The sequence below is a fragment of the Gymnodraco acuticeps genome, unplaced genomic scaffold (assembly GCF_902827175.1).
Source record: "Gymnodraco acuticeps unplaced genomic scaffold, fGymAcu1.1, whole genome shotgun sequence".
In the NCBI taxonomy this organism is placed as follows: domain Eukaryota; kingdom Metazoa; phylum Chordata; class Actinopteri; order Perciformes; family Bathydraconidae; genus Gymnodraco; species Gymnodraco acuticeps.
Window position 1 is genome coordinate 789,403 of NW_022989876.1, and position 19,776 is coordinate 809,178.

A 19,776-nucleotide genomic window follows, 5' to 3' on the forward strand; every position below is an offset into this window, starting at 1 on the left:
AGAATGAAAAGGAAGAAGTACATCCGGGGCGGGCTTTCCTTTTTGATTGACAGGTCTGCGGACCAATCCCCGCGCACTCCCGTCCCGTTGTCTCGTAGTGGAGCAGCAAACATGGCGTAGAGCGGAGAGTCTGCAGAGACGCGGCCGAGGAGAGCTTCTCCTCTCCGGGGTGAAAGGAGGGAGGAAAGAGGCCCTGACCGACGGTTTTTTAACCGTGAAATCTTCTCTGAATATTCCCTCACTTCGCACGGCTTCTATCCACGCAGTTTGACCCGGTAACACGTCCGGTTCTGGAGACCTGGATGTGTGACCGTAGAAGAAGAAAGGCTTTGTTTACCTGCTGCAGATGAAACACCTGCATCATCACACCAAGGTCAGTGCTGCGAACCATGACATCAGCTCTAAATCAAACATTTCTGCAGGTGGTTTCTCATTTAAGGACGTGGCAATGTATTTCACAAGGGATGCATTGAATATAGGGCTATTTTATGATTTTTTAAAGACATAAAAATAAGTCTTATGTCTACATTTTTTGGAAACTAGCTCTGAAAATCATTTAAATTACATTACATGTTACTTGTTAGACGCTTTTATCCAAAGTGACTTACATACTCAATACTGTGGACAATCCCCACAGGAGCACTTTGGGGTGAAGTGTCTCAGGGACACAACGACATGCTGACTGCAGTGGGGTTTGAACCTGTGCCCCCCTGATCCGAACACCAACGCACTACTCCACTGCACCACACGCCTCCAAATCAGCTCTGACCTAAGCATGTCTGCAGGTGTTTTCTCATTCAGGGACTCAGGGTTGCATTGAATATGGTACTATTTAATGATTTTTAAGCCACACAAATTAACATTGTGTCTCCATTTGTTGTGTAACTATGTAGAAAATGATTGATAGGTATATGCAAGGTGTGTATTTTATGTTACTGTAATTATTTCCTGTAACTGTTCTTCACATTCCTTTGCAATATAATGCATCTTTCTGTATCTGTTGTGTAAAACAGAATAACCATTGTGACAAGTTTTTGAAAATGGAATAAAAATAAAACTTCTAATTTACTGGACTACTCCAAAACAGACACAATTGAGTAATACATAAACAGTATGTAATACAGGCTGTGCAAATGGAAGAGCAGAAAGGGAAACCCAAATGGGTCAGTTAAGTAAATTAAATAGAAAAGTAAATGCCAACAATATTCACTTTACAATCGTTTCTTTAATGTGTATCTATATTGGTTTCTGTGTTTACATGTATTTGTTTTTGGACTGTTAGTTTGATGAAACAAGACTTGAAGATATTGTCTTGGACTTGAAGCCCTCTGGTGTTACGCCCCTTTCCTTTCAGATGGGGAGAAATGATCACAAGAGTGAAAATGGCGTTTCTTCACGATGACATTTACTCAAGTGTTTTGCATCAAATGACAATCAAATACAAAATAGCAATTCACAGAAATTGTACAAAAACATACAAACATGAGATTTCCTTTTTGAAGTATAAAAGATAACCTTTTTACATAAACACTTTCCCAATGTTAATTAATCCCAAATGTTTAATAATAAATAATCGAGACGTTCTGTGTGGATTTCTATTCTAGGATGGCCTCTCCAGAGCAAGCAGCTGAAACCCAGGACTGGAGGAACGTCTCGTGTAAAAGCAGCTCCATCAGCAGACCCCGGCCCTTCAGACCTGAGGAGGGACTTTTGGACATAGGTGCCCTCTTTCCTGCTGCCGCTGGGACATTGGCCTTCTCTCCTCCGACCCCAAAGCCTCTGTGCCAGCCTGGTTCTGCAGAATGATGACCAGGACATCTGCTGAGAGTCTGGGATCCCATCATGCACTCTGTGTGCGTCTACATGCAGCTAAATGCTGGCTTTACAGTCGCTAAATTACCTGAAATTCTCCATCATTTGGGAATTCCCTGTCAGATTTGGCTGCGTGTAGACGTCGTCACTGATGCCTCCTTCCTCAGAGTAAAGACACAAGATACTGTAGCAAAGATCAAGGCCTGTGATTATCTCAGACTCATAAGAGGTTTTTATTTCATTTTTGTACGCTACCTCATCGCCACAGCTAGTCCAGCAGTGTGATCAGTACGAGCATCCTGACGGCCGTCCAGCAGATTCACACTTTGTTCCTGGATTCATTTACTTTAAGGGAGGTTGTTGGCAGACGTAATTTACTTTAACTTCTTCAAACATTTGAAGGAAATCTCTCAAACTGTGGTCTCCCTATGCATCTGTTTTACTCCACGCTCTGATGTTAAAGTAAAGTCTGCAGGTGAATTAAGAAATGTAAGGGACAGATTTGGCGGTTCTCCCCTTGTGAGCTAACCCTGGATATCCCATACGCAGTTTTAAGAGATAGACTTCTATTATGAAAGACACCATTTCCTTCCTTATTCATTTCCACATTTGGTCTTTCAGGCCTCCTTATAAAATCATTTAAAATGCAAATAAGTTCATTCATCAAAAGAAATGAAGATTTTGTGTTAAAATGTCTTTAAAAAAAATCATTTAAAATTGTAAACAAAGAGCTCAAACATGAGAAGCATCAATTGTTCTTTTCTCATAATCTCCTAATAATAAGAAACATCATCTTTAGGTCACGCAGATCAAAATAGCAGAAAATATGGATTTATAATTAGTCTAAAAATGTAATTTGGAGCATTAAAAGTAGTCGAACTTGCTTTAATATGTAGACTCTTTCACATGTTATTATTTTGTCTTATCGTGGATATGTCCCCATATTTGTACATCACCATGAGCTCTCGTATAGGACTTGTAGAAACAGGAAATGCTCTACAGAAAGAGACAGAATATAATCCCTTTTCTTTGACACACAATAATAGAGTGAATCTGACGTCTCAAACATCACGTCCAGTAAGCAGAGAGACACTTCTCCTAAAGAACATTCCTCGTTTTTATATAAAAAAAGACAAAAAAAATATTTCCGGGATTTGTGCAATATTGATCCTAACTGTCATGTTGTTGACCAAACTGTATATTGTAAACAAAACAAGTGACGAGTTGTTTGAAAGCAACAAAATTACCAATGTCTTCCATTAAGATTTGTACAAAGTCACGTGCATTCGCTTCTCTAGCGGTGCGGACATTATCGTAGCCGTGCATGACCCGTAGTGACGCTCGCTTCGTGGAGAATCAACCTCAACGTGGAGAGTAAAACTAAGAAACCTTTTAAATATGCCACATCTAGCTAAAATCTTACACTCACGCAAGTCGACTTGGTGATATGCAGTTAATACATATTGATTTAGGTTGTAAATGCTCCATACAACAAGTGCTTTCTATCAGAACTGCTGTAGGAGTCATCATGCACTCTCAAGCGTTAAGAAGAAATGGGTATTTGTTACGCAACAGCCACAAATCTCCTTAAAACGAGTCCCTGGTGTGGTAGAGAAATGTTGGATTTGGATGTAATCGTTTTAATCATCATGACATGTTATTGTACATAATACCTCATAGTTTCGGGATTCAGAGCGAGATATTTTAATCCATACAATTGTATTTGATTATAGGTTTTAGAAGCAATAACCTACAATAATGCATGAGTTTAGTGCCAGGGTGTACGTGTTAAAGGAGTCTGTAATGCCCCCCCTCCTTCTATTAGTCACTTCTTTTTTATTACAGGGGAGTTGTATAATATCTGGCTTTAGAATACAGTATCGCTAATGAAGGTCTGGGATACTTCCTGCAGAGCAAGTGAGGATAGATGTAGCATCCTTTATTACAGACCTATATTTTTTTAACACCAAAATCAGATGCTTTTAAAGAGGCCCTATTGTGCTTTATTGTTCACCTCTACTGTGACAGCCCAGTCTGCTCTGATTGGTTAGCTGGCCGGCTCTGTTGTGATTGGTCAACCTGCTTAGAGATGTCCCGCCTCTTAACCCATCACGTACACTGGGTGTTTCTCAATGTCGAGTAAAGCTGCGCCATTTCAAGCATACTACGTCATCGAGTGCCGCCGAAGGACTGTTTCAATGTCCAGGCTCCTTGGAATTCTACCGAGCCCGGCGTCCTTCGTTTGGAGAAATGTCGAGGCTGCACATGTGTAGACTCCACGGTCTTAAAATCCCCACAATGCTTTGCGCACGGACCAATTTCCCCAAATCTGTGGCGGAAAATGTAAGGCGAGGCCTCTCATATGACGCACACCTGCACACTTGCTAGCCTATTCCACTCTTAGTTTTCCGAATGCCAGGAAGGATTCTTGCCTAGCTTCTGAAGGAAGTGACTCAGAAGACATGTGCTACCAAGCAAGCGTACTCGACATTGAGAAACACCCTGCGTCTGAAACCAGAGCCCAGTCTGCTCTGATGGGTTAGCTGGCCGGCTTTGTGATTGGTCAACCTGCTTAGAGATGTCCCGCCTCTTAACCTATCACGTACAATGTGTTGGAGCGCCAATAGGAGCGTGAGGGTTATGTAGTGATGTCACTAAGTTAGGGAAGTAAACAAAGGAGTCCAATGGAGACACTAAAACCTACACCACACTACGGTGAAGAGCATAATAGGCCCTCTTTAATTATAAATCGTGTAGCATTTTTTACATCTACAAACCCTTCTTTTCAGTACCTGTGGCTGCAGAGGTTTTACTGACTGAACTTGAAAAGCACTTTCTCTCGACTTGCACTGTCATCATCCTGTCTGGAATACTGTGTTCTAAAAAATAACGCTGTCTGTGGGGGATTTATAATCACACTTTATAAACAAGTAGGTGTCTAGAAAGCTGAGTATGTGGGGTTTAAACATATGCATGACTTAGAATAACGAATGATTTGTATTGCATGCAATAATCCGACTCTGTAATGTGGAACGAGTGTAACGAGGCGTCTGCGATGTTCTGTGAAAAAGAGACAAACCTGGGGACGGTTGTTTGACACAACAGCATGTGGAAGAAGCTTTTTACAGACTGAACTGCAACCAAAAAACTGAAGATATACCTTATAACCTCTAACATATAACACTCTGTCTCTGTTGTGTCAAACAGGACCACAGCAGCTGGAAACGCGGCTCAGCCTTCGTTCCCATGAGAAAAAAAACGAAAGTATGATTATCGATGACATTACTTGGAAACTATGCACTCCAGAGGGAGGAAATGGGCATGCTTGTTACATGTGAGCCTTTTATCTGGTTTTGTATGAATAAAAAAAAAAAATCTATCAGAAATTCAGGCAATAAAATGCAGCATGGTGCCAACGGGATGTCTGCGTGTCCATGATTACGAACGGGGACAGAAAACATATTATAGTATGTTGTAGGAGAGCATTTTCTACATTGAAAACTGTATGCTGTAAAACTTCAATGTATTTTGAGTTATATTTCAAAAGTGTTCGGGGGAAGAGGGTTATTCAATTTCTCATGAGAGTTTGTGTAATCTATAATATCGTCTACATACTCATAAGCAGGGGCCGGTGTTTTGGCATAGGCGACATAGGCAGTCGCCTAGGGCGCCAGATCTGGGGGGGGGGGGCGCTGCTCTGGGAGGGAAAAAAAAGTTTGACCGTTGGTGCTCATCCTATTTCGGCCTTGATGTAAACAACATTCATAATTAAGTAAATGTAAACACCCTTTTCATCACCCGGTTACACGTTTCATTTGCCCTGTACGATGGGCGCTGTAAGTGAGGAAAGTGGGGGATGTTGGCTTATCTCTGGCCGCCCACAGCCAAAAGTGCGAGTGAGCATCGGAGCGAGCGAGGGAGAGGGTGCAACCGGTACCGGCGCTGTTGTTATTAGCATCTGGTGCTAGCTGCTGTTTCTACAACAAGGGTGGAGGCTCAGTGAGGTAAAGGACTCTTGAGTGTTAGATAGTTCACTTTAGTTAGTCTCAGTGGGTCTCAAACGTTTTGATCACAATTTATGTAAATACATATTTCCAAGGCACTCCTTTATTATTATTGGGATAAACAGGTTTGAAATCATTTCAATGTATACTATAGGACAGTAACCAAAATATCGTTTAAAACTGGAGATGAAAACAATTGCATAAATGTTAACTAGGTAAAATAAGATATGAAAGAACAATAAAATAAGTTGCATTTATTTGTTATTGGCTGTGGTAGGTTATTGGTTATGTTCACATACTTATTTGATTATTAAAATGTAAACCGAGTCTTTTTCATATGGGTGTTTTAGAGTTGTACCCCCTAGACGCCAGCAAAAATCTCACCTAGGGCAGCAAATTGTCTAGAACCGGCCCTGGCCATAAGGCTTAGTATTGACCTAGCCAGGAGGCAGTTAGCTTAGCTTAGCTATAAAATACTGAGAGAAGGGGTATTTTAGGGTAAAAAACAACAATTAAAAACCCAAATAAACATGAATTATTACATTGCATGCTGTGTGATAAACCCCTTTAAAGAAATGAAAGTGATGGTGTTTTTATTACAGGACAGAATGTACAACAAAGATACAGACAAACATAAGACAGATGCTATCTATAGCACATTTGAAAGAAAGTGAACATTTGTGAAATATGAAGATTTTTTTTTAAAAAGCATGTACACAATCTAGGATGATATACAATTAATGAAATCTTTGATGCAAATGCATATATGTATTGTTTGTGCAGTCCCAAATAGATTAAAAGAGATCAAAATATCAGACAGCAAGGAATGTGTGATTGTTGAACTACAATACCCACAATGCATCTGCAGCATACACAATCTATGATCTGCAGAGAATTCATTAAATGAGTGAGCAAGGCTGAGGGGAAGATATTGGAGAACAGATTGAAAAGCAAACGTGAACCCCAGCCTGCGACCTCTAGCTGACAGAAGCAATGCTGTCGACCAGTCTGCTCTTAATGTGTGAGATCCGATCCAACTGCGCTTCAAACTGCTGCTGCGTCTGCGATAAAACAGATTTGTGTTATCAGTAGAAGACACTTGCTTTTGTCTAGCCTGGATTTCCTTTACACAACAGTCCTTTGCTGCACCTTAAAACATTGATGGTGGTGATGAACAAAAAACACTCAGCTTTAAACCTCAATTAACCTTTTTAACAACATACTCTTCAACAGTATACAAATTGTCTTTTAAAAAAGGACATGTCACTTTTAAGTCCTTTTTAAATGATATTTACCAGTTTCAAGTTACCACATCTTGCAAGTATATAACCTATACAACCTCTGGTCTAGGCTGAGGTTAAAGGTAGGGTAAGATTGGAGAAACCAGCTCGAGTGCGCTAGAATGTGAAAGTACGCAGCCGAAAAAAATCTGCCCCTTCCTTCAGACTTCCTCACAGAGCCCCTCCCCCAACACACACGAACGCGCACATGACCAATGAGGGCACGAGATAAGTTTGTGCACAGATGGAAGGCTGACAGGCAGGTAGGCCATCCAGTTACTTTAGCCGGGCCGGCTCAGATGATTGGGTCGTTGCTTTTTACAGCGCCACGGCTTCCACAGATGATATTTTTTTAATGTATTTATTGTCAAAGCATTTAATGTATTTATTGCTATCGGAATGTTAAGAGCATTCCATGGAATATAACAACAAGTGTTTCTGAAGTGAGATACCTACCCCACCTTTAAGTCCTGGGATTTTACATGCAGACAAACATTTTGACTCTCACCTCATTCATGCTCTCTCTGAGGGGCTTCATGTCGAATGTAAGAGTGGAGGCTTTCACCATCGAGCGGCGATTCAGGATGTAACTGCAGAGGAAAGACAGGACAGGGGAGTTTTGAATGAGCAAGTGAAATCAGTCCTTATGGGGATGCATGTTTACTCAAATATAAAACCAAGATCATGATTTTGGCAATCCCCACAATTAAATGTACATTATCGACCGTGCGCTAATGGTGTTCCTGAAGGTAAAGGTAGTAAAGTAAACACAAGCCGAATTCAGGTAAACAACAGCCCTATTTTAGGTCTGATTTGAATGCAAATAGTTATAGTTACACACATGGAAGTGAAAGCAATAATGAATAGTTATAGTTATCACAACATAACGTGCAGCCCCTAATGTCCAAAAGACACACAATTGAGCAGAAATGGGTCTGTGTTTCGTCTCTAACCTGACCTTTAAAAACGCAGAGCATGCAATGGACAACAGGTGTTTTATTTGAGACAGCAGTAAACACAGAAGTCAATATGCTCACCAGCTGATGTTCTTTTTTTGGAGCAGGAACATGGAGCGAACAGCACCGAGAGGGGGGGGAGCAGAGTGGATCACTGAACCCACAGCGGAGCCGCAGCCACCACATTTCAGAGAGCTGGAGATGATGAAAGCAAACAAACAGCTGTGAAAACATCCAGGAAACTGGAAGATAGGAAAACAACATCCAGGTTTTTTTATATGTACTCACCCACCTCGCCATTTCCCCTTTATATCCTGACTTCATCGCATCACTGACCACCACGTCGTCGGTCACGCCTGAAGGTTCACGAGCAGACAAATGTGGATTAATGTTTATATAACAGGGAGAGCACAGTGAACCTGAAAAACACACATTAAAAGCAGGAAAGGTTTGTTTTTGTCTTTTTATAAAATACGTTGTATACATAGAAGGTAGGTTAGAAGTGATTTAAGTTAAAGTAACTCATTAAAGAGTTAGAACAAATACATTTAAATGTAAAACAACATTAATACATTAAATACCAAAAAAGACGTGAGTACTTCTACTTTTGTACAAGATCTGAGTGCTTCTACTTTGACTCAAGTACCACTACCAGATATGAATACTTCTCCCCCCTCTGATTTGGAGTATAGATAGATAGTGAACTTACTCAAACACACGATAGAGTCCACACACTCCCCACACGCACTGAAGGAGTCCCCCCAGCACGGTGCTGCACTGCAGACAGTGGAGAGTCATCCTCTGTGTGTGTCCGTCCTCTGCACACATCTCATCTGCACGGGCGATTAAAAGAGTGCCATTAAACTCCATCTGTATTCCCTTTTATAGATCCCTTGTTGTCCCGCTTGTGGATTTGAACCAAAAACAACCCGTCTTCTTCTTTGGTTTTTAGAGGCGGTACCTTGCATTACCGCCTACTACTGGTGATAAAACTAACTCCTCCAAAAAAAAGCTGTTTAAAACCTTTTATTTGTATGTTATTCAAGAACACAATTTATTTTGTATACAAAAAAATTGAGTGGTGGACATATAAAGCAATACAAACATTTAAATAAATAAATAAAAATACAGTTTTATATTTCACACGAGTGGCTGATTGGCTGCGAGGCACATCCGGTTACACACGGGAGCCAATCAAAACGGCGTTGAGTAGTTGCCAACTAAACCAAAACATGAGAGAAAACGCCGATTTACTGGCAATAATCATCTGTAAAAATGTAAATAAGAAACCTTAGCCTTAAAAAACAATTGTTAAATTATTTTAAACGTTGAAAAATTAGACCAACCGTTAATCGATGAACGGATAAAATAATGTCAAAGATGTTCCTTCTCTCTGATTGGCTGTGAGGCACATCCGGTCACACAGCCAATTAAAACGGCTCCTCCCGCTGTGTTTTGAATCGCAGTATGTTTAACCGTCAGCTCCTCCACACATCCTTCAGAAACTTAACGTGTGTGTTGGGTTTTCTCTTATATTACGGAATAGAATATAACAAAAACATGGATTTGGACTCTATGAAATATGCGGAGCTGAGAATCACCGCTAAGGAGCTCGGGCTTAAAGGGAATATGAAAGGTAATGGAGTTGTAATGTTTACATTAAATCAGAAATAGATGTTTTTTTTCAACTGTGTTAAGGCTAACGGTTACTGGAAGCTAACGTCTGCATGTGTGCACCTGGGCGAAATGTACTCAATAACATTACGTTTCTTTCTGCTAAAACAGGCTGAAAAACTCCTGAAAGCGATCAAGCAGCATTATCGTCAAGAAAAGGACAAAGAGGAGGAAGTGCAGGTAATTTAAACCTGACACATGACACTGTTTTATTGCTAAATCTGTCTTAAATCATGTCCTTTTTTATTTAAACATCGTACATAGTCCTATATTGTTCTCACATCGTACCTAATTTCATTTAAATGTAATACAACTGCAACTAATTTGCACACTCGTGCCGTGTATAAAGTATCCTTTGTTTATATGTTTAGTAGTAGGTCAATTTTTTTATAATGTACACTGCGACTTTTCCTGTTTCTTTATATTGTACGAGTATATATCTATAGATATATCTTTCTACTGTTTATATATATGTATGTAAAAATCTGCAAATACTTTTTGGTCTTACGTTTGGTTTATAATAGTGTTTGGTAACTTATTTTGTACATAGAGTATCTATTGATATACATTATGCTTTCTACTGTTTTGTTTTTTTAACTCATGTACATGTCTTGTTAACATTCTGCTTTAAAAATGTCCCAATTTGCGACCCACAAAAATCTTAATATGTATTGTACTCATTGTTTGTTGTATTATTCTGGTGTTTTTCAGGAGCAGGAGAAAGATGTCCTGCTGCTGCTGCTGAAGAAGATGAAGCTGTGACACAGGACAGTGTTCAGGATGATGAAGAGTCAGCGTGTGAGGGAAGAGGTTCCCTGCCCCACTGTGTTTGTGAACACACGTCGGGGCAAAGGAAACGGTAACCAAGAGAAAACTCGTGTGTGAGGACAAGTCACCTCCAAGTGACGCCCAGGTATTTCACACCATTACCTACTCATGCACACATGTATAGATATCATTGTTTGGGCAGATTTGTTGAATAGAATATGAAATGGTAAATACTCTGGCACTGACAGGATATTTTCGACCCCTCGAAGTGGCTTTAAATACTCTGAATCATCCCCCCATTCACACCTCATTATGCAGAGCAGTACCACTTGCTCTACTTTGCCTCAGTGCCACAGGGGGTCCGCGGGGTCTTAAAAAGTGTTAAAAGTTGATAAATCAATTTAGCGAAAATGAAGGCTATTAAAAATATTAAACGGCATTTTCCAAGGTATTACATTTTGTAGCTTGTTTTCAATAAGTATATAAATGGTCCAAAGAGGTTGTATTCTACAGTCTGCCTGAATGTAATCATGGCGTAGGTGTGTAGTGTGATTCTGTAGTTTATTGATGGCATCCCGTTGGACTTGACGTCATCTGAACAGGACATCGCACGCTCACTGCTTGATAGCGCGAAGCTCCGTTTACGCCGGTTGCTAAGCAACATCGTTATGGGGAAATGCAAGTGTGTGTCCAAATGGTTGGAAGATAAGGAGGAAGGACAATCAATACTGTATATAGTCAATGTGAGGTGGAGTGTGTCGCCAAGGTAACCGGTTAAAACTCCAAATGGCGATGAGGTCTTAAAATGTATGGAAAGGGTCTTAAAAGGTCTTACATTTGACTTCAGGATTCCTGCATATACCCTGTACCAGTACTTTTTGCATTCGGGAGGATTACAAATTGTTGTTGTTCCTTTCAAAGGTTGACACTGATGTGGCTTCATCTGCTGCACCCTGTGGGGCTCGGGGGGCTAAGAAGAGGAAAGTGTCCTCTGCCAAGGACTCTGAACAAAGTGAGACCGCGCCTCCTCAGGAGCCCCAGACCTCTGAGGGTTAAAGCCGCTGTGCATGATAACACGGGTCAGTAGTTACATATTTTTACTGTTAAATTATGTTTGCATTGAATAGCATGTTCCCTCTGACAGACAGAAGCAACATGTCCGTTTGTCTTCAGAGATTCTTGACTCCAAATCAGGTTGTGAACACACACTAATCCTTTATTTGACTTATGTAATATCTGTACAGAAAAAGCTCCGAAAGTGGCCAAAGTCGGTAAAATCCCTCGACTGCAGGCTAAGAAAAAGCTGATGTTGAACCCTGTCACTCCTAGTAAGTACTTTTTTCCTCCTCTCTTCTTTTGAAGCAACAATTCAGGGCCACATAACAGAAAGACAGTGATTCCCCCCCCCCCCCACAAACCCTCCAGTTAACTTTTGTAAATGTCTCTTCTTCTTTTTAGACTTCAAGAAACTCCACGAGGCAAATTTCAGCAAGATGGAGTCCATTGACTCTTATGTCCAGAGAAAAAACAAACAGACGGAGTCTCTTAGGAGCTCAAGCAAGGAACTGAAGGTACCTTCAAAATCAGACTTTGTTAATCATCCAGATCAACTTAAAGGACCCTGTCATGGCCATTTCTACTGATCATAATCCATTGTTGAGGTCGACTAGAATAGATTTACATTGTTCAATGTTCCAAACTCACATTGGTTTCTCACAGCATCTCTGTATAGTATGTGTATTCACTCTCTGTCCTAAACGGCTTGTTGGAGCTCCTGCCTCCTCCCTATGAGCCTACTGTGCTCTGATTGGTCTACCACTGTTACAGCGGAACATCAGTGATTATTTGTTGCAATGGCGTTTGTTAGCAACCAGAAAATGACACCAGTAATGACAAACAGACGAAAATGCTGCGTGGGGTCTGGGTGCGGGGCTCGAGGAGCGGACAGTGTGAGCGGTGTCGTTTCCTGGTTGCTGCGTGGGGTCTGCGAGACACCGCAGATCTCAGCCTGAGCACAGCCAGGCTGCCGTGATTGCACAGTACAGTTTGCATTGACATAGTTCATGCTATTTATTTATTTAATTGTATAAGTGTTCACCCCCATCTTGTCTGTTGCTTCCGGTCTCTGTGTTCCCTCCTGCTGATTACCTGATTGTGTTCACCTGGTGCTCTGTGTTTGCTCCTCCCCCCTCACCTGTGTGTTTGATTAGTCCTGGGTGTTTTCTGTTAGTCAGGGTGGTTGAGAACTGTGTGGGTGGTGGAGGGCCGCCATGTTGTCACAGTGGATGGAAAAAACCAACTCGGAAATGCTCGGGCATTCTCACACATGGGACCTTTAAATGTTTACCTGTTTGAGAACCTGCTATGTTGTTAATTGGTTTTGTTTTCAGACTCTGTCAGACAAAACTATACCGCAGCAAGTTGATGCCAAAACTAAAGTGGTGAGCATGACCTCCAGCTGCCAGTATATCACTTCCTGTGCAGTGAAGGTGCTCACCTGGGTGTGTTTATTCAACAGAAGGCGAGCGAGAGTCGCGCCTCCATGTTCAGCCCCATCCTGCCGAATAAGAAACCAGCGGAGGACAAACGCAGGAACACTGTGCTCTCTGCCAGTAAAGCCAAAGCTGCAGGGAAGGAAGCGGCTCTGTTCAGACCGTCTGTCCTCTCCACGCGCAGGATCAACGTTCGGTGAGGAGCTTTCTTTGGTCGTTGGGACAGAAATTATTACAAAAGCCAAAAACTGTTTATCATTTCAGGAACTTAAGCAAGTAGCTAGCTGTGTCTGGTGATGTTTAGACCTCTCAGACTCTCTCGTATGAATACATTGTTTGTTTCTGTAGTGTTTAATGTTATGCATACTACAATATAAGTACAATGCATACTTTTTCCAAAATAAGGTCACATGGAGGTCCCCCGGAAAGGGAGGGACTTCGCCTCTCTATTGGCAACAAGAAAGACTTTGAATTTAACAAATGTGACACGTGTGTTTGCAGGTTCTCAGAAGCCACTCGTGACAATGAGAATAAGAAATCTCTGGTGAAGACGCCGGCGCGCAGGACTCTCTGCGTGACCTCGAGCACGCCTAAAAAACCCACCACCGCTGAGGAGAGAAGCCCAAAGCCGGCAAGACTTTCTCTGCCACAAAACACTTCAGGTAACGTTGCCTTTAAATCCTTAACATTACATATAGTAATGTATAGAGTGATTGCTTTAACTTTTTCCTACTTAAATCCAAAGGAGCGTTTGTTTTCACGGGCAACACGAGTGCTTTGGTTACCCCCGGGAACCAGAAGAAGCCGACCTTTGACCTGAAGGCCAGTCTGTCTCGTGCCCTCGCCTACAAGCCCCACTCAGGTACAAAACCACTTTTAATTCCTTTCCTGTTTCCCTGAAAATACACTCTTGGGCTCCCCATAGTGACGGCCTGCTTTCGCTTCAAAGCTGCACAGTCTGCTATCAAAAGACCGGGGGGAGGCTGCACCTGGAGACAATCAGAGAGAGACGCACACACACAAGCACTAACTGCGGCATGTAACACTACTAGACAAACAAACCCCCCATGTTTTCTGTCACGGCTTTGAAATAGCTTTTTAAAACACGTTATTTTTTAAAGGTAAACTGAAGCCGCTCGGAGACGCCAACGAAAACCCGGCAGCAAACAAGTCGCTGATCTCAAACTCTCATCAGAAAAACTACAAACAGCACCAGGTCCAGACACGGTATGTTCAACATTAAAGCACACCCTGATATCAACACGTATCTCTTACGGCGTCAGTCTCTTACGAATGTTTGTGTTTTCCATATTTCAGGGGGGACAGGAGAGGGAAACACGAGGAAGGCAGGAAGCAGAAGAAAGAGAATCTGCTCGGGGCCAGAAGAGGCCTCGTCATGATGTGAAAAAAATATCCCGCTTGTTTGTATACGTTTTGTACAGCTTGTTGTCCACTGTAAATATTTAGTTTTCTGCAGCTCACGCTCCTTTTAGCCCGCTGTTAGGAAGCTCTAATCCTCTGCTTCTAGATTACCTAATGTGTTTCTGATCTGATGGCGTAGTTTACAGCTCTTAATGATGCTTTTATTAATTGACACCGTTGTACTTTTGTTCTTAAAAATTAGATTTGCCTTGTTTTATACATTCTTTTGGGAAACGACTGATAAAAGACTGATACTAATTATTCCCTTGTTTGCTTTGCAGAACCTTAATATGCACAAAAGCCTCTAGAACACACCCCAAAAAGCAGAATAGGCCCTCTTTATAACAAGATAAACAACTTGATTATTACTTTTAATTAACAAGATGGTGTCCTGTAATTGAAACATCCTAAATGTGCGTTTGATCTCTGTTATGACCTGGCTCAAAAGGCCACAACAAAGAGGACACCATATCAACAGTTTAACTAAATATGTTCATTAAAGCAAGTGGTTCAAATAGCCAAATGTAATCAAGTGCAAAACAAGTAAAGCATGAGGTGTGAACGTCAGTGGTATCAGTAATGTAACTGCAGGGTGAGGGTGTTGAGGTGCACAAAGTAAAACAACTGAAATAACATACTCAACCGAACCGGGTGCCTGTATGAGAAAGCAGCGGAGCAGAGGCTTTAAATATCTGCAGGGCACCAGACCCAGGTGCCCTGAGTTACTGCAATCAAGGCGCTGGATGCAGCACAGCCACACCCTCTCAAGATGAACCCACAGGGGCATCACAATCTCCTTTTTAAGAAGTCCTGGATTTATCACATTTGATTTATACTTATTTATGGATTTGAATAAGTTCTGTAGGTACAGTGTTACTGAAGGCCCGTCCACACGCAGGGGTGCCGTCAGGGATTTTGGGCCCCATGAAAAGATATCACTTTGGTTACTTAAACATTTTTTTCTTAATGTTCTAAAATAGTTTGGGCCCCTGTCAGTCACGGGCCCTTAAAATCGTCCTAACTTTTCACCCCCTTACGGCGCCCCTGTCCACACGGCGGCGTGCGCTATGGTTGAAGCTCACGCTTTGCTGAACTGCATTGTGGTTCCGTCGCTTCGCGTTGCTCGCTTCAAAAGTTGAGAAAAGTTCAACTTTTGAAGCTTCGACGGAAGCGTCAGCCAATCCAATCATATGCCAGTACAAGCTCTAGCCAATCAAACCGCGTGCTTGTGTGTCCGGGCGGGAGATTCATGTGATTAGTTGTTGGTCAAGTTTCAGACACGCCCACCGGCAAGCTTCAACGCACGTGTGGACGCTGCGCAACAGTTAATGTGCTAGAATACAAATATAACGAGCACAAGAAAGGTTTCTCCCTTAAGATGAATGAGTGTTGTTGACTGCATTTCTTTATTGGTAGTTGTAGTTTAAAGCGACCATTATTCAATTCGCTCTCTTTGTGGATTCCTCTCGTACATCTCATAGGCAAACTCCTCAGTGTGAGCATAATCTTTAGAGACGGCAACAAAGTCAACCTCCAACTGAAAGTGTCCGTCTGCTTTATCTCCCAACGTAAATCCAATGGTGTTCACCTGTCAATACAGATGAAGTATACAGGTCAGCAGTTACTGGGGAAAGAATATCCCTTTCTCCACAACTGTCGTAGCTTCATTTATTTATTATTTTATGTTTGCGATTTTCTCTGCTTTACCTTATCCCAGAGAGGATGCTGGGTGTCATGTATTCTCCCGCGGTGTGATAGGAAGAACTTGGAGAAAGGAATCTGAAATGGATCAGATGAAAGTGTTAGAATAACTGCTCACATTTCATATAAAACAAACAAAAAGCCTGGTCTGCAAAAGCTGAAATCCCTGTGGGCTCTGGTTTCAGACAGAGGGTGAAAAGAGGTGCTGCAGCACAGCCAGTATGAGAAACATAAAGAGCTTTTTGAACATTAAAGCATGGAGACATGTCCCAGTCGAGACACTACATACTGATATACACCTGAACATCAGCAGGAGAGGACTCTTTAAAGTAGAGTCACTACATACTGATATACACCTGAACATCAGCAGGAGAGGACTCTTTAAAGTAGAGACACTACATACTGATATACACCTGAACATCAGCAGGAGAGGACTCTTTAAAGTAGAGACACTACATACTGATATACACCTGAACATCAGCAGGAGAGGACTCTTTAAAGTAGAGACACTACATACTGATATACACCTGAACATCAGCAGGAGAGGACTCTTTAAAGTAGAGACGCTACATACTGATATACACCTGAACATCAGCAGGAGAGGACTCTTTAAAGTAGAGACACTACATACTGATATACACCTGAACATCAGCAGGAGAGGACTCTTTAAAGTAGAAACACTAAATACTGATATACACCTGAACATCAGCAGGAGAGGACTCTTTAAAGTAGAGACACTACATACTGATATACACCTGAACATCAGCAGGAGAGGACTCTTTAAAGTAGAGACACTACATACTGATATACACCTGAACATCAGCAGGAGAGGACTCTTTAAAGTAGAGACACTAAATACTGATATACACCTGAACATCAGCAGGAGAGGACTCTTTAAAGTAGAGACACTACATACTGATATACACCTGAACATCAGCAGGAGAGGACTCTTTAAAGTAGAGACACTACACTGATTACACCTGAACATCAGCAGGAGAGGACTCTTTAAAGTAGAGACACTACATACTGAATACACCTGAACATCACAGGAGAGGACTCTTTAAAGTAGAGACACTACATACTGATATACGCCTGAACATCAGCAGGAGGACTCTTTAAAGTAGAGACACTACATACTGATATACACCTGAACATCAGCAGGAGAGGACTCTTTAAAGTAGAGACACTACATACTGATACACACCTGAACATCAGCAGGAGAGGACTCTTTAAAGTAGAGACACTACATACTGATATACACCTGAACATCAGCAGGAGAGGACTCTTTAAAGTAGAGACACTACATACTGATAACACCTGAACATCAGCAGGAGAGGACTCTTTAAAGTAGAGACACTACATACTGATATACGCCTGAACATCAGCAGGAGAGGACTCTTTAAAGTAGAGACACTACATACTGATATACACCTGAACATCAGCAGGAGAGGACTCTTTAAAGTAGAGACACTACACACTGATATACACCTGAACATCAGCAGGAGAGGACTCTTTAAAGTAGAGACACTACATACTGATATACACCTGAACATCAGCAGGAGAGGACTCTTTAAAGTAGAGACACTACACACTGATATACACCTGAACATCAGCAGGAGAGGACTCTTTAAAGTAGAGACACTACATACTGATATACACCTGAACATCAGCAGGAGAGGACTCTTTAAAGTAGAGACACTACATACTGATTACACCTGAACATCAGCAGGAGAGGACTCTTTAAAGTAGAGACACTACATACTGATATACACCTGAACATCAGCAGGAGAGGACTCTTTAAAGTAGAGACACTACATACTGATATACACCTGAATATCAGCAGGAGAGGACTCTTTAAAGTAGAGACATACATACTGATATCACCTGAACATCAGCAGGAGAGGACTCTTTAAAGTAGAGACACTACATACTGATATACACCTGAACATCAGCAGGAGAGGACTCTTTGAAGTAGAGACACTACATACTGATATACACCTGAACATCAGCAGGAGAGGACTCTTTAAAGTAGAGACACTACATACTGATATACACCTGAACATCAGCAGGAGAGGACTCTTTAAAGTAGAGACACTACATACTGATACACACCTGGATATCAGCAGGAGAGGACTCTTTAAAGTAGCATTTCCTAAAAAGTTTTAATAATATCCCATAATTTTGAATCAATAAAGCACATTTAACCGTCTTCTAAAAATCACTTGACTTCCTGCCAGTAGGGCCCCCCCTGGTGTACAGGAAGTAGTTGTAGATGTCGTCTTTCTGATGAGAGAAGTACGTCTCCGTGGCGATGTTGATCATCCACGGCCGGCCGTCTCCCCTCACTCGGAGATGCAGGGTGTTGAAGCTGGACCAGTCATAGTGCTTCTTCCTGTTAAATGAAGCCTAGGAGAGACGGAAAGGGAAGCTGTTTTAAGAGCTGACACCAATATTCATTTAGGAAAAGTGGAGAATGCACAGGATTTAAGTGTGGGCCAAATACAAACGTATGATAAACCAGAGAGTAGGGACAAGTCCGTGTTGGAAATAAATAATAATGAAATTAGCAGCTTGTATTTATTTGTATAATTATCTGTTAACATGGCAAATAAATGAAATAATATAGATAAATTGTTGAAGGTGTTTCAGGAGTTGTTAGAGTTAATTTTGTAACGGCTTTGTATTTTTAAACCAATTAAATACCTCTCTTTGTAAGACGGTAAAAAGAGTGTAAGGTCAAAACAGAGAGGAAGACCCCCCAAATAATTAAAATAAAAACATATCATTTTTTTTAATTTAAATCTATAAAGTCACGCTGAATATTTCAAGGAAAAAAATTCCAGATAAAAATCCATCTTCATATGAAAAAAAACTAGCAAAAAAGATAAATAAAAGTAGTTAATTTTACTTTAATAACATGTTAACAAATGTTATTTCCAAAGACGCCTCCTCCATAGCCAAGATTACAATTCTGTTAAATCTATTCTAGTAGACCTCAACAATGAAATATGAACAGTAGAAATGGCCGTGACATGGGACCTTTAAGTCTCTATAATTGCATCTAAAATGTTGCTAAAAATGAAAGCTGCAAGTTTACAGAATTCCTTTATAGAAAATGCGATGACAGTATTGTTTCATTTCAACTGTCAGGATTTTGTATGAACCCTGTGAGCTGTAAAATAAAAAATCCAGAAAATAGTGGCAGTAATTATTAATGAATGAATACTGTTACAGTATTGATTAAAAAATTATACATGATGCATACACGTTAGCAGGGCGGCGGGTGCTGTAGGCTAGGGAAGGCTAAGCCTTCCCAATATTTTTGTTACTGTACTGCACCTGGTAAAATATATGTATAATGTTTGTGTCTTTGACATTAGCGCTGCTATGCAGCCACCTGTGCCCTGTACTACGAAGCTAGTTCAACAGACCCTGGATATGTTTTGAGTTATTAACTTAACTAACCCACAAGATCTCGCTAAGCGGTCCTACGACGCTATTATCAACTCGGTAATCAAGCCAGGGTTTCTCTCTCCAGCTGAGAACGCGTTCATGTGAAAGGGGCGGGGTTAGCTACATTGACCAATCACAAACAGGGACAAGTTGTACTGACAGTGCAGCGTCATACTTCATGAATGAAAAGTAAACTAATATTAGACAAATATGA

At 41.2% G+C, this 19,776-nt stretch overlaps 2 protein-coding genes and 1 long non-coding RNA gene across 3 annotated transcripts; 2 read left to right on the top strand and 1 right to left on the bottom strand.

Moving 5' to 3' along the window:
• The first annotated feature begins 73 nt into the window (after positions 1-73).
• On the top strand, positions 74-2,549 carry LOC117533704. The gene is made up of 2 exons (XR_004567101.1): positions 74-373; positions 1,605-2,549. It is a non-coding gene; the product is annotated as an uncharacterized LOC117533704 (long non-coding RNA).
• Positions 2,550-6,392: 3,843 nt separating this feature from the next.
• oip5 (opa interacting protein 5) lies at positions 6,393-10,112 on the bottom strand. Its single transcript, XM_034197967.1, is given in 6 exon segments — positions 6,393-6,877; positions 7,605-7,686; positions 8,134-8,256; positions 8,342-8,408; positions 8,762-8,813; positions 8,815-10,112. Coding segments are annotated over 6 exon segments (516 nt in total). The 5' UTR covers positions 8,923-10,112; the 3' UTR covers positions 6,393-6,793.
• nusap1 (nucleolar and spindle associated protein 1) lies at positions 9,508-14,669 on the top strand. Its single transcript, XM_034198020.1, is given in 14 exon segments — positions 9,508-9,685; positions 9,836-9,906; positions 10,438-10,455; positions 10,458-10,529; positions 10,531-10,605; positions 11,416-11,545; positions 11,739-11,822; positions 11,953-12,065; positions 12,885-12,935; positions 13,013-13,182; positions 13,488-13,648; positions 13,732-13,848; positions 14,108-14,213; positions 14,304-14,669. Coding segments are annotated over 14 exon segments (1,422 nt in total). The 5' UTR covers positions 9,508-9,519; the 3' UTR covers positions 14,392-14,669.
• Positions 14,670-19,776: the final 5,107 nt, after the last annotated feature.